At 43.7% G+C, this 12,649-nt stretch overlaps 1 protein-coding gene across 1 annotated transcript in view; it reads right to left on the bottom strand.

The window, feature by feature from the left end:
• The window catches only part of ZDHHC11 (zDHHC palmitoyltransferase 11), a 117,359-nt gene that overhangs the window by 35,102 nt on the left and 69,608 nt on the right, over window positions 1–12,649 (bottom strand). Inside the window, exon 2 of the mRNA XM_075589085.1 lies at window positions 7,089–7,310. Within this exon, the coding sequence (XP_075445200.1) occupies window positions 7,089–7,310 (222 nt within the window). The remainder of the gene's footprint in view (window positions 1–7,088; window positions 7,311–12,649) is intronic.

The raw sequence follows: 12,649 nt of genomic DNA, 5'->3' as shown, positions 1-12,649 counted from the left end.
TGTTTCGAGGGTATGTCCCCCTCATATTGTAATTGGGGGTGAATGGACGGGGGGGCAGAGGGGGGTGCGAAGGAATGCGGGGGGGAATGCGGGGGGGATGGGAGCAGGTGGGGTGGGGGACAGGGCGGAAGGGGTCAGGGGTGGGGGGACGGTATACAGGGCACAATATAGAGCTTCTCATCAGATTTTAATATGTTCTGTGAGTAGGGACTGGGAGCGTTCGCTGCTTCTGTCTTTTTGGCCGCATTGCAGAGCAGCTCTAATGGAGGAGGTTTAACTATCGGGGGATGACCGCATTCAGATAAGGGGCTCGGGCGGGTCGGGAGAGGGCAACGTAACTGTCCCAAGATGTGAGACCTCCACGGAGGTATTATCCCTCCCCCGCGCCCCCAAAGTCCCCACAAACCCTCCGCTTCCTCGCGACCATCAGAGCTGAGCAGGGGCTGGACGCAGAGCTGAGCAGGGGCTTCAGGGACCCTCGCCCAGGTCCCCGTCTCTCGAGCTGATGCACCGGATCATCTGTAGGGCATCTGGGATCTCCGAAAGACAGGGTATCATATCGGAGGTTATTTCTGGCGAGCAGGAAGGCATCAGGCGATCTCACGATGAGGGAGCCTGATGGACGATTCACGTGGCGGGCGTCCTCTGGGGTAGTGGCGCCGTGGAGGCATCTCAGGATTGGAGGTTGATGCTCAGCAGTTCTTGAATCCGGGAAACTTCAGGTAAGTCCAATTTTTATTTATTTATCTTTCGGTGCATTTTGATGGAGGGCTGCGATTCTCTCAGAAGCTCGTGCAGGGCCGCCTCTGCCTTCATCCTGTCCCCGAGCTGGGGGAGACTCCAGCCACGATGGAGGGGGGTCAGTCCCAGTGCCTGGCAAACGGCAACATATCATCAGGGTGTCGCATGGTGAAGAACCGTCCCCCCTTGTTGACGATCAACTTAAAGGGGAAGCACCACCGGTATTTTACATCCTTTTCACGTAAAAGGGAGGTGAGAGGTTTCAGTTCCCTGCGCCGGATGACGGTTAGTCTCGAGAGGTCGCTGAACAGCTGGATGTTTTCTTCTTGGAAGGTAAGGTGCTCTATCTCTCGGCAGGCCGCTGTGATCCTTTCTTTAGAGGAGTAACTGTGCAGTCTCACAATTATATTTCGTCTCCTTCTGGGATCATCCGATTTTGGCCCTAGGGCACGGTGGGCTCTGTCGATTTCTAGGTCGTTCTCAGGGATATCTTTGCAAATCATTGTGAACAACTCCAGCAGGTATGTTTTAATTTGAGAGGGGGAGACCGTTTCAGGGATATTTCTGACGCGTATATTTTGGCGTCTGTCCCGGTTTTCTTGTTCTTCTTGGCTTTCTTTCAAGGCCACGATCTCCTCTCCTAGCCGGATTATTTCTTCTTCCGCCGCTGTCTGTCGAGTTAAGGCGCCCTCCACCTTTGATTCTATCTCCGTCGTTCTCGTTGTTAGAGTGGAAATTTCTTCCCTGATGTCCTGCACTGCCTCCTTTATGTCTCCTTGTAGCGACAGATGGAGTTTAGAGTGCATAGAAACAAAGAGTTCTTCCATATATTCCCTAGTCAATGGCTCTCCTGTCTCCGGATTCTCTCCCGGCTGATTTCGGGCACTCGTGGAGGTTGGCGGGCCTCGTGCTCTGCCGCCATCTTGTTTTTCTGCCGGCTCCTCCGATCTCTTCTGGGGCGGCGAGAAATACTTTGTAACCCCTTGACTTGTGGGTTTCCTCCCTTCGTTGGACATTCTGGGTACTTTCCCCCTTGTCCTGAGTCGAAAATCGGAGGAAAATTCGGGCGGTGTAGGTAGCTTTAATAAGAATTATACGATCGGGTCCACGGAGCTCCACGCTTACCCAACCATCCCTGGTGACGTCACCGGAAGCCCCCCGTTCCAATTGCATTTTAATGGTGCAGTTCCACTTACTATCAGAGTGAACTTCTAATGGGTTAAATATACACATTGCGAAAAACAAAAATCGAATTAGTATACCTTTTGTTTCATCTTTTAAAAAAAGGCTGGTCATTTTTGTTTGTTTATAATTGTAAACGAGAGTGTTAATTTATAGGAATGGCATTAGTCTAGCTTGTTTTCTATATCTACAGTAAGTGAAGCAGTCAGATTTATGGATATCCCCTCCATGATGAAAAAGAGAAAATGGCAGTAAACCCCGCCATAAACTGGGATATAATATTTTTAACATTAAAAAAAATTGTAATATCACAAACACGCTTTTCAAGATTTAAAAAAACAAAAAAACATTACATGTTTTTAAATTAATAAATAGATCAAGCCATTGATCTTGCATCTTTATGCAAAATGTGGATAAATAGGATTTTGTACTAAAGAACATTTTCAGGAATTGACCAGACTTACTGGTTATAAAAATGGAAAACAATAAGCAGAGAACCGCATACCATGTGCAAATATGGAAAAGATCAAATATTTCTACAATGCAAAAATAAAATGAAAATGTGAATACAAATGACAAGTGACTATCTCATTCTGTCACAAAAAAAGGGCTTATGCTGAAAGTAATAACCCTGCCTTTGTAGCAAGTGAATACCAGTATCAACTCTGCTTGCGAGTCCAAGATACTCCTTGTGCCACACACACCACAATCAGATTGCAGGCTTCTGGGGAGGAGCAAATTGAGCCTGCAAAATTCGATAGCAGTGTGTTTTAGAACCATATACGAACATAAATATATAAGTACAAAAATATTCTGTCAACTTTTAGCACCAGTGTGTGAACTATGAACCCATTTTCTGGTTTTTTTTCCAACAAATTAATGCAGACAGATTTTAAAATGTTTTTACTTTCACACTGCCTCCAAATTTGATAAAAATCCTTAAGCCCTTATACTATAAAGTGCGATATCGCTGATCCGGCACTACTGCCCAGAAAGCCCCGACTTCAATGGGGCCATCTGTACGGCAGCACTGGGTTGGCACCATCGCACGTTATGCATCTTTAATATCTACACTATTTGTTTCCCCTGAAAGCCTATGATACACCCTAGCAACAATCTTTGTTTAGTAGGTAAACAGTTAATAAATTATAGACTTGTTGATAACCAGGGAGTGGCAGCATTATACACCTATCCCTGCCTTTTACAATACACAATTGTAGACTGCAGTACCGCATATTTTTTTTTTTTCTTTTAACTACATTTAAACATTTTGATCTTACTGGAAATAAATTACACATTTTAAAAATAAATAATGAGTTTATCACTGTACTGCAATAGTTTTATAAAATTTCCAAGTGAGATGGAGATATTTGTAATCAATGTTTACAAACAGTATGTTGTAGGTATGTTGGTATGTTACACATTTATATCAACTAATATCTGTAAAATTATTTGAAATTAAACTATATATAAAAAAATATATATTTTTTAAATGTTTCAAATGATGAAGATGTGTTAGAGACTCATTCTTAGTCATTGAATACTTCCGCAGGTCAGGCATTCTCCCCGAACTCCTTCCCAAAAGATAAAGATTTCAGACCTGTGTCTAGCGAAAGCCATGGGCAGTTTGGATATAATATTTCCAATAAAGTGAAAGCGGTTGAATAGGTCACACCATATTTAACATTTATGTTCAATTAACATATACATATTCATTTTTCAAATATAGGCCTCAAAAAAAGACAACATGTGTTTTTTCTGTTATAGAGAGTTTTACTGAAAGCAGCAATCCCCCCAAAATCAAAAAACGAGCTGACCTGGGGTGCAGAACACGATGTCACGGTTTTCTATTGGCGATACCCAGTGGCCATATTGTAATTCCAAATTAAATATCTCAGGAACCAAAAAGTGTCCACATGGCTTGGGGAACCATGGTTCAGCTCTAGGGCACTCCATGTTTAAAATAAAGTACAAATATTGCTGTTGTAAGTACAGCTCAACCCCACTATAACGCGATCCGTTACAACGCAAAAACGCTTATAACGTGATGCAAGTGTGGCTCCCAATTTTTGTATTTATGAATACTTTACAACACGATTATTGGTATCTTAAATACTTTATTGTGCAATGCATACAATTTTACATTATGTCTAACGTGATCCACTTAGCGCGATGTGATTCTTTGAACCCCAAGCTCAGCGTTATAAGAGGGTTGAGCTGTATAAGGCATTTCATACTGTACGAAATTAACAGTGGCAGCCATATACAAGTCACAAACAAAAAATATTTTACATCAGTAACAAAGATGGTAGTATTCAGCACACATCAAGTCAAACAGACTCCACTGGAGTCCAGAAGATATACAAACAAGCTAAATAAGCTACAAAATATATGATTTTAACGTAAAAGACTATACAAACGTGTCTGACAAAATAATAGTAATCTGACAGGGTGAATAAACGTCACCAGCCCTATACCTGGCAGACCTACAGTATGTTTAGGTCTGCAGTGCAGCAGTGAGAGTGTTAACATTCAGCTGGGAGGTCTTGTTAACCAGTCTGATCCCAGCTGCTTCATCAAGGAGCTTTAAAAAACCCAGGCTGCACACACATGCAGCCTGTCTGAACCAATGAGAGTACTGAAATGCTGAAGGAGTGTTACTGCAATAAGGTCTGTCTTCAATATACATTTTTGATGAACTGTTTGCTGTACTGTTACGCTGGAATCTAAACAGCCCTTGTTGGGAATGGGCAAGCCCTGCTCAGGATTTAATTTCTGTTTGTATGCTGAAAAGAAGCTGTTTTGTTTTTGTGTGCCATATTTTTAAGGCTCAATAAATAAGCGTTTGCAAGAAACCCACGTGTGGTTGCATGTACTCTGCAACAAGTAACAAAAGGCATATGGCAGCTATAAGCTATGACATGAAAATATACTTATCCACATGCTGAAACGCACAGGTCAGTGACAAAAGTAAATGCTCAGAAGGGAGGGGGGAGATGCAGAGAAGGGAAAAAAGAAGGAAGAAAAAAAAAAAAAAAAGAAGGGAAAAAGTCAAAGAACTAATTACTACCAAAAAAGTATTTTCATGCGTTGCTACCCAGGATGGCTAGCTTTTTTCGGAGGAACCATAGAAGGACTTTACCATTAGAGGATTTCGAATTGATTGAGAAAAGGAAGTACCAAGGTCCAATACAGGCACGTGGGAACATGCCTATTGAAAGTTTTCCCCCCAAAACGTTTCCCCCCTTAACCATTGAGTATTTATGTGCCCTCTTTTTTGTTGCTTTTTTACCCTTTTTGGTAGTGATTTGTTTTATTTTTTTCCTCATTTTTTCTTCCTTCATTCTCTGCCTCCTCCCTCCTTTCTGAGCCTTTATTTTTTTTGTCTATGCCCTTTGCGTTTCTGCTAGTATCTTTTGATTTCATAGCTTATAGCTGCCATATGCCTTTTGTCGTTACTATTCTTTAGTCAGACACATTACGTTTTTATGCTCCTACAGTACATTTTTTATGGTGGCTGCAGTGTGTGTGTGTGTGTGTGTGTGTGTGTGTGTGTGTGTATGTGTGTGTGTCAGTAGTAGTGTTTATGGGCATAGCAGCAGTAGTGTGTGTGTTGTGTTGTGCTGTTGTATGTGTCTGTAGCAGCACTTTGTGTGTTGTGTGAATAGAGCTGTGTGTATGTGTGTGTGTGTGTGTGTGTGTGTGTGTGTGTGTGTGTGTGTGTGTGTGTGTGTGTGTGTGTGTGTGTGTGTGTGTATAAAGCTCCAGTGTGTGTGTGTGTGTGTGTGTGTCTGTGTGTGTGTGTGTGTGTCAGTAGCAGTGTTTATGGGTGTAGCATGTGTGTGTAGCAGCAGTTTGTGTGGGTAGATCTGATGTGTGTGTGTGTGTGTCAGCAGCAGTGTTTATGGGTGTAGCATGTGTGTGTAACAGCAGAGTTTGTGTGTGTAGAGCTGCTGCGTTGTGTGTGTGTGTGTGTGTGTGTGTAGATCTGCTGTGGTGTGTGTGTGTGTCAGTAGCAGTGTTTATGGGTATAGCAGAAGCAGTGTGTGTGTGTTGTGCTGTTGTATGTTTGTGTGTAGCAGCAGATTGTGTGTGTGTGTGTGTATAGAGCTCCAGTGTGTGTGTGTGTGTGTGTGTGTGTGTGTGTGTGTGTGTGTGTCAGTAGCAGTGTTTATGGGTTTAGCATGTGTGTAGCAGCAGTGTTTGTGTGTGTAGAGCTGCTGTGTTTTGTGTGTAGAGCTGCTGTGTTTTGTGTGTAGAGCTGCTGTGTGTGTGTGTGTGTGTGTGTGTGTGTGTGTGTGTGTGTAGATTGTGAGTGTAGAGGTGCTGTGTTGTGAGTGTGGAGGGGCTGTGTTGTGTGTGTAGAGCTCCAGTGTGTGTATGTGTGTGGTGTGCTTGTGTGTAGAACTGCTGTGTGTGTAGAGGTGCTGTGGTGTGTGTATGTGTGTGTGTGTATCTGCTGTGTTGTGTGTGTGTGTGTGTGTGTGTGTGTGTGTGTGTGTGTGTGTGTGTGTGTGTGTGTGTGTGTGTGTGTGTGTGTACACAGAGGGGGCCGCAGTGTGTGGATATAGATATCTGCAGTGTAAGAGTATATAGAGGTGGATTCATGTATTTACCATTTTATTTTAATAAAAAAATCTATATAACTATACAAAAGTGTCTATTATTTATGAAAAAAAATCTACATTTAGCCTATAATAGTAATAATCCCCTCAGAACAGGGCATTACTGGCCAATAATGCCCTGGCTGGGTTAAAGTCCCTCGGCTTCGCCTCGGGCCTTCAACTCTTCCAGCCAAGGCATTATTGGCCAGTAATGCCCTGTTCTGAGGGGATTATTACTTAAATTACGTTACTCACATCAACATACTGTATAAGTAGCCTACAGTATGAGAACTTGAAAGAGGAAGTTCTCAACATATTGAACTGAAACTAGTGAGAGGTCATTTAAAAACACAGTCAGACTCAAAATGTGGAAATTAATAGTTAGATGCCTCTAACTTGCCAACAAATGTGCCAGTTTATTGCTTGCAAAAATTATTATGAAAAACAATAAAAAATGAAAAGATCTGCTAATTAATCTAGCTTTCAGATACAGGAAAACTAACATCCTAGTGTCTCTTTAAACAAACAACATACCTGTACATTAATGAAAACAAAAGATACAGCGTATGCAGCGTATTTCCATCCATGTGGTAGAAGAGGTATATAAATACCAAAGCCAACAATAGCCAAGTAAGAGTACAGCAGCCATGCTATCAACTGGAAAAGGTGCAGTGGCAAAGACCAACCATTCACCCTTGAATGCTGAGGAGACGAGACAGAATTGCTCCTTGCATCTATCTCTTCAGGTTCTGTTTGCCTTAAACTCCTGTCGAAGCAGCTCATCTGTAAAGACAATGAAAAAAGTGAAAAATAATTATATTATATATAAATATACAGCTGAACCCCGTTATAACGCGGTCCTTGGGGTCCACAGCCCATAGACCGCGTTATAACTGGGATCACGTCAAAATTTCACCGGCAAATATATTTTTTTAAAACCTCAATTTTGCCGCCCGAGGACCTTACCAGCATCTCTCTCCTCACTTTATAGAGGCTCTCCTCTCTCTCTTATAAGCGGATTTGCGTTCTAGCAGATCGCGCTATACCGGGGTTGAGCTGTATCTTTAAAAAAAATACATATACATAATATATATACATAATATATATATATATATATATATATATATATATATATATATATATATATATATATATATATACAGTGGTTGACAAATCACCAAAAAATCTACTCGCCACACAAAAAAATCTACTCGCCACCTAGTACCAAACGTGTGCTGCTTGGGCCAATATTTACTCGCCCGGGGGTTAAATCCACTTGCCCAGGGTGAGCAAATGTATAGGTTTGTCGAACACTGTATATATATATATATATATATATACACACACACACACACACATCAACTTGAGAAAGGTCCCGCACGAGGACCGAAACGTTGGATAAGATGTCTTGTTAATACAAATTTCTTTTGACCACTTACCTGGAGTGCTGTCTCTGATATTCGTCTTCAAACAGTATCGTATTGCCTATATATACACACACACATATACAGTGGCGACCAACTTTATTCTAACTCGGCTAGCTCCGCGAATTTCGGAATATCCCGGTTATCTGCGGTTTTGTGTCGTTTTCTCCCGGGGTGTATTGCGTTATTTTCGCGGCTGTGATTTAAGCATTTTATTCCCGCTGGCTGCAATACTGCAATGCCGTGTAAAAACTCATGGGGGCGTTTGCGAGCTGTTGTCTTTGAGGCCGAGAAATTCATGAATTGTAATGCAGTATATACTGTATATATACAGTATATACTGTATAACAACAACCCCTATAACCCCTAACATACACATACAGTACTGTATATGCACATCAATGATACTATAGGCCGTCCCCTGGCGAGATGTGTTTGCAGCAGAGAGAGATCCGCTGCTCTCTCTGCGCAAACATCGGCACATTAAAAATGATATAAAATACATTTTTATTCATAGTGTAGATGTGCAGGGGGTCTCCGGAGCTGAACCGCGTTGGTTTCAGGTCCGGGGACCCCCTGCTCCCCGAGATACAGCCCCCTTTATGAGGTGCCGGTATCCCTCTGCATTTAAAGGTCCCGATCACGTGACCGCGGCATGTAAACCAACCAGAGGGATACCGGCACCCCCTAAAGGGGCCTGTATCTCGGGGAGCAGGGGGTCCCCAGACCTAAAACCAAAGCGGTTCAGCTCCGGAGACCCCCTGCACATCTACACTATGAATAAAAATGTATTTTAAATGTATTTATTTATATTCATGTATTTATTTATTTATTTAGATTTATTTATTTATTTTTGGGGCGGCTGCTGTGTGTGAATTTTTTTTATTGTGGGTAGAGGGGGTGGGTGAAGGGGGTATTAGCCCCAACGGTGGTTGTTTAGGGCTTGCGGGGGGGTAGCGGGAGGGGTTAACCCCTTCATGACCGTAGCGGTATTAACTGCTACGGCCGTGAAGGGGTTAAGTGCACCCGCAACCCCCCCGCAAGTCCTAAACTCACACCAAGGGCCAAATACCCCCTTCACCCACCCCCGCTACCCACAATAAAGCGGGCACGGTGGGTTAACCCCTTCATTGCCTTAGCGGCTATCAGCTATGGTAAAGAAGCAGCATTTCTGTATTTTTAATAATATTGTGCCAGAGCAGGGGGTCCCCTGAGCTTTGATTTCTGGTTGAGGGAACCCCCTGCTCACTGTACAATATTATTAAAAATACAGTCATGCTGCTTCGTTACCATAGCACATAGCCGCAAAGGTAAGGAATGAGTGTTTATTTATATATGTGTTTTATTCATACTGTAGATGTGCAGAGGGTCTCCGGAGCTGAACCGCTGTGGTTTTAGGTCCGGAGACCCCCTGCTTCCCGAGATACAGGCCCCTTTAGGGGGTGCCGGTATCCCTCTGCTTTGTTTACATGCCGCGGTCACGTGATCGGGACCTTTAAATGCAGAGGGATACCGGCACCTCATAAAGGGGGCTGTATCTCGGGAAGCAGGGGGTCCCCGGACCTGAAACCAACGCGGTTCAGCTCCGGAGACCCCCTGCACATCTACACTGTGAATAAAAATGTGAACAAACAAAAATAGAGTCCCCAGCGCTAAAGTCCAAGATACCGTGATCTTTAAGGCAGTCTCTAGTCTTTAAGGTGGTAGTTGGGCTCTGGTATAGATGCTCCAGATGGGATGATGTCCTTGATGTAGATGGATACACCGTCTGAAATAACAGATAAACAGACACACCTGATTGCGCAGTGTGTTACAGCAATCAGAGCCCTATCTGAGATGTGAAAGAATCCTACTCACATAATGAACGCCAAAATGTTCAGTGGAGAGGATCTGTGCTTGCTTCCCTTGTAATCCGCTCCTCACACGAACCCCACGTGCAGACAGCTTACTAGGGACAGCTGGCAGTGTACACCCTCTATCCTCAATGGCGTCGGGGATGCGTCCGTTATGGCACCTCCACCGATGTGAGACAGGAATATGTACAAGATAGTGTAGTATGAACAGACCTTTATTGCTTAAAACACTATAAAACGTAATAAAATACACTCACATGGTGCAATGATAGATGGTACTGCTCAATATGCCGTCCGCAGCTTGCATTTCCTGATACCGCACCGGAGAGAATCACTGCACACAGACACGCTGTCGACTTGGCGTGTGACGTCAGTGCTAAGGAAGCTCTCCCCGCGGCAGGACTACAATGGCTGCGATGGTTCAAATGACTAAGCTCCTCCTCCCTACGCGTTTCGTGACACGTGGTCACTTCGTCAGGGGATGGTGGAGCTTAGTGTGTGACGCCTTATATGCAAACCCAGATGGAGAGATACTCCTACTTGGGGTGGGACTTAGCTGTAATGTCGGTCGAGGGGGATCAGCTCTGTCACTAACAGCGCGATCGGGGTTAATGCCTTGCCAACATTTAACATATATGTCCACATAATGTGCAATAAATGGGAACAGTACAATGAACAAATTAAGAACAAATAAAATAATAAAACAGCTGAACACGTTTACAATATTAAGAGGGGTCTCGAGACACATAGTGTCTCAAACCATTTCAAACACCATCACCATCAGAGTCCAGAAGGTTTAGTATGTATAGGGATTGATAATCCCAAAAGTAGTTGGCGTGGGGGGGACAGGCTCAATACAGTCTCTAAAAGAGAAAGTTATTGGATTTACACACTTAAGACCTTGACCCCCCTAGGCCTTAACATTGATTTTGACCTTGCAGCCTTTTTGAAGGACTCTTAAGTTATCCCAGCTACGCAGAGTGGGATATTTTATGTAAAACATTCAGGGATTGCATAATGAATGTATTAACTTTATAAATATGTGATCTACACCATGATAATACATGGGTGTTTATATGTAAGTATGATTGTTTTATTATTTTATTTGTTCTTAATTTGTTCATTGTACTGTTCCCATTTATTGCACATTATGTGGACATATACGTACCATAACGGACACATCCCCGACGCCATTGAGGATAGAGGGTGTACACTGCCAGCTGTCCCTAGTAAGCTGTCTGCACGTGGGGTTCGTGTGAGGAGCGGATTACAAGGGAAGCAAGCACAGATCCTCTCCACTGAACATTTTGGCGTTCATTATGTGAGTAGGATTCTTTCACATCTCAGATAGGGCTCTGATTGCTGTAACACACTGCGCAATCAGGTGTGTCTGTTTATCTGTTATTTCAGACGGTGTATCCATCTACATCAAGGACATCATCCCATCTGGAGCATCTATACCAGAGCCCAACTACCACCTTAAAGACTAGAGACTGCCTTAAAGATCACGGTATCTTGGACTTTAGCGCTGGGGACTCTATATTTGTTTGTTCACATTTTTATTCACAGTGTAGATGTGCAGGGGGTCTGTGTATATCAGGTTTGGAAATACCTGTCATTATTGTCACCTAGCTGCTTTTTTCTCACAGCATTGTGTAAGTCACTTTAATTTGTTGTTGCACGAGCACATTTAATTACATTAGCACATATTATTAGCACTTAGCTTAGTGTAGGTTAGCGCTTTTGGAGGGGTTATTCTTTTTGTTTTGTTCGTGAATAAAAATTTATTTTATATCATTTTTAATGTGCCGATGTTTGCGCAGAGAGAGCAGCGGATCTCTCTCTGCTGCAAACACATCTCGCCAGGGGACGGCCTATAGTATCATTGATGTGCATATACAGTACTGTATGTGTATGTTAGGGGTTATAGGGGTTGTTGTTATAATACCGGTGATTTGTTAGAATAAAGTATGCCGCAGCAGTATATATATATATATATATATATATATATATATATATATACCGTGTTCGACAAACCTATACATTTGCTCGCCCCGGGCGAGTGGATTTAACATCATGGCGAGCTCCTATTGGCCCAAGCAGCACACGTTTGGTACTAGGTGGCGAGTAGATTTTTTTGTGTGGCGAGTAGATTTTTTGGTGATTTGTCAACCACTATATATATATATATACATATATATATATATATACAGTATATATATACACACATATATACATATATATATACAGTGTTCGACAAATACGCATAACCACACGCCCGTTGCGGCTCTATGAATTTTTTAAATAAATAAATAATCCCCCTCCCTGACTGGGCTGACGCGGGGAAGAGGGCCGGCTGGCAACTCTGGGTTAGCCCCTTCCCCCGATCTCCTCCCCTCCCTGCCCCCGATCCCCGCTTTCTGCCTGGGGCGGGAGGTAGGCTGGGGGGGGGTCCCCGCTTGCTGACCGGAGAGGGAGGTAGGCTGAGGGGGGTCCACTCTTTCTGCCCGGGGCGGGAGGTGGTCTGGGGGTTCCCCGCTTGTTGCCCTGGGCGGGAGGTAAGCTGCTGCGGTAGCGGCGGTGTCCGCCTCTGGAGGTGGTGCGATGTCTGCTTCGGGGGGGGGGGGTGCTGTGGCGGTGTCCACTTCCGCTTCGGGGCTGCGGCGTCCGACTCGCGTCACACAGGCAGGTGGAAGTGCTGCCGAGGACGACAAGTGGAGAGAGGAGAGCCCCGGGCAGGTAATTACAGCGGGGACCCCGGGGAGATAAAAACCTCAGTATCTGACTCGTGTACAACATCCCGTGAGTGTCTGTGTCTAAGTGTCTGTGAGTGTGAGTGTCTATG

The sequence above is a fragment of the Ascaphus truei genome, chromosome 2 (genome assembly GCF_040206685.1).
Source record: "Ascaphus truei isolate aAscTru1 chromosome 2, aAscTru1.hap1, whole genome shotgun sequence".
Lineage (NCBI taxonomy): Eukaryota > Metazoa > Chordata > Amphibia > Anura > Ascaphidae > Ascaphus > Ascaphus truei.
The sequence above is the reverse complement of the archived record's forward strand: the minus strand, read 5'-3'. Positions and strand labels throughout refer to the sequence as shown.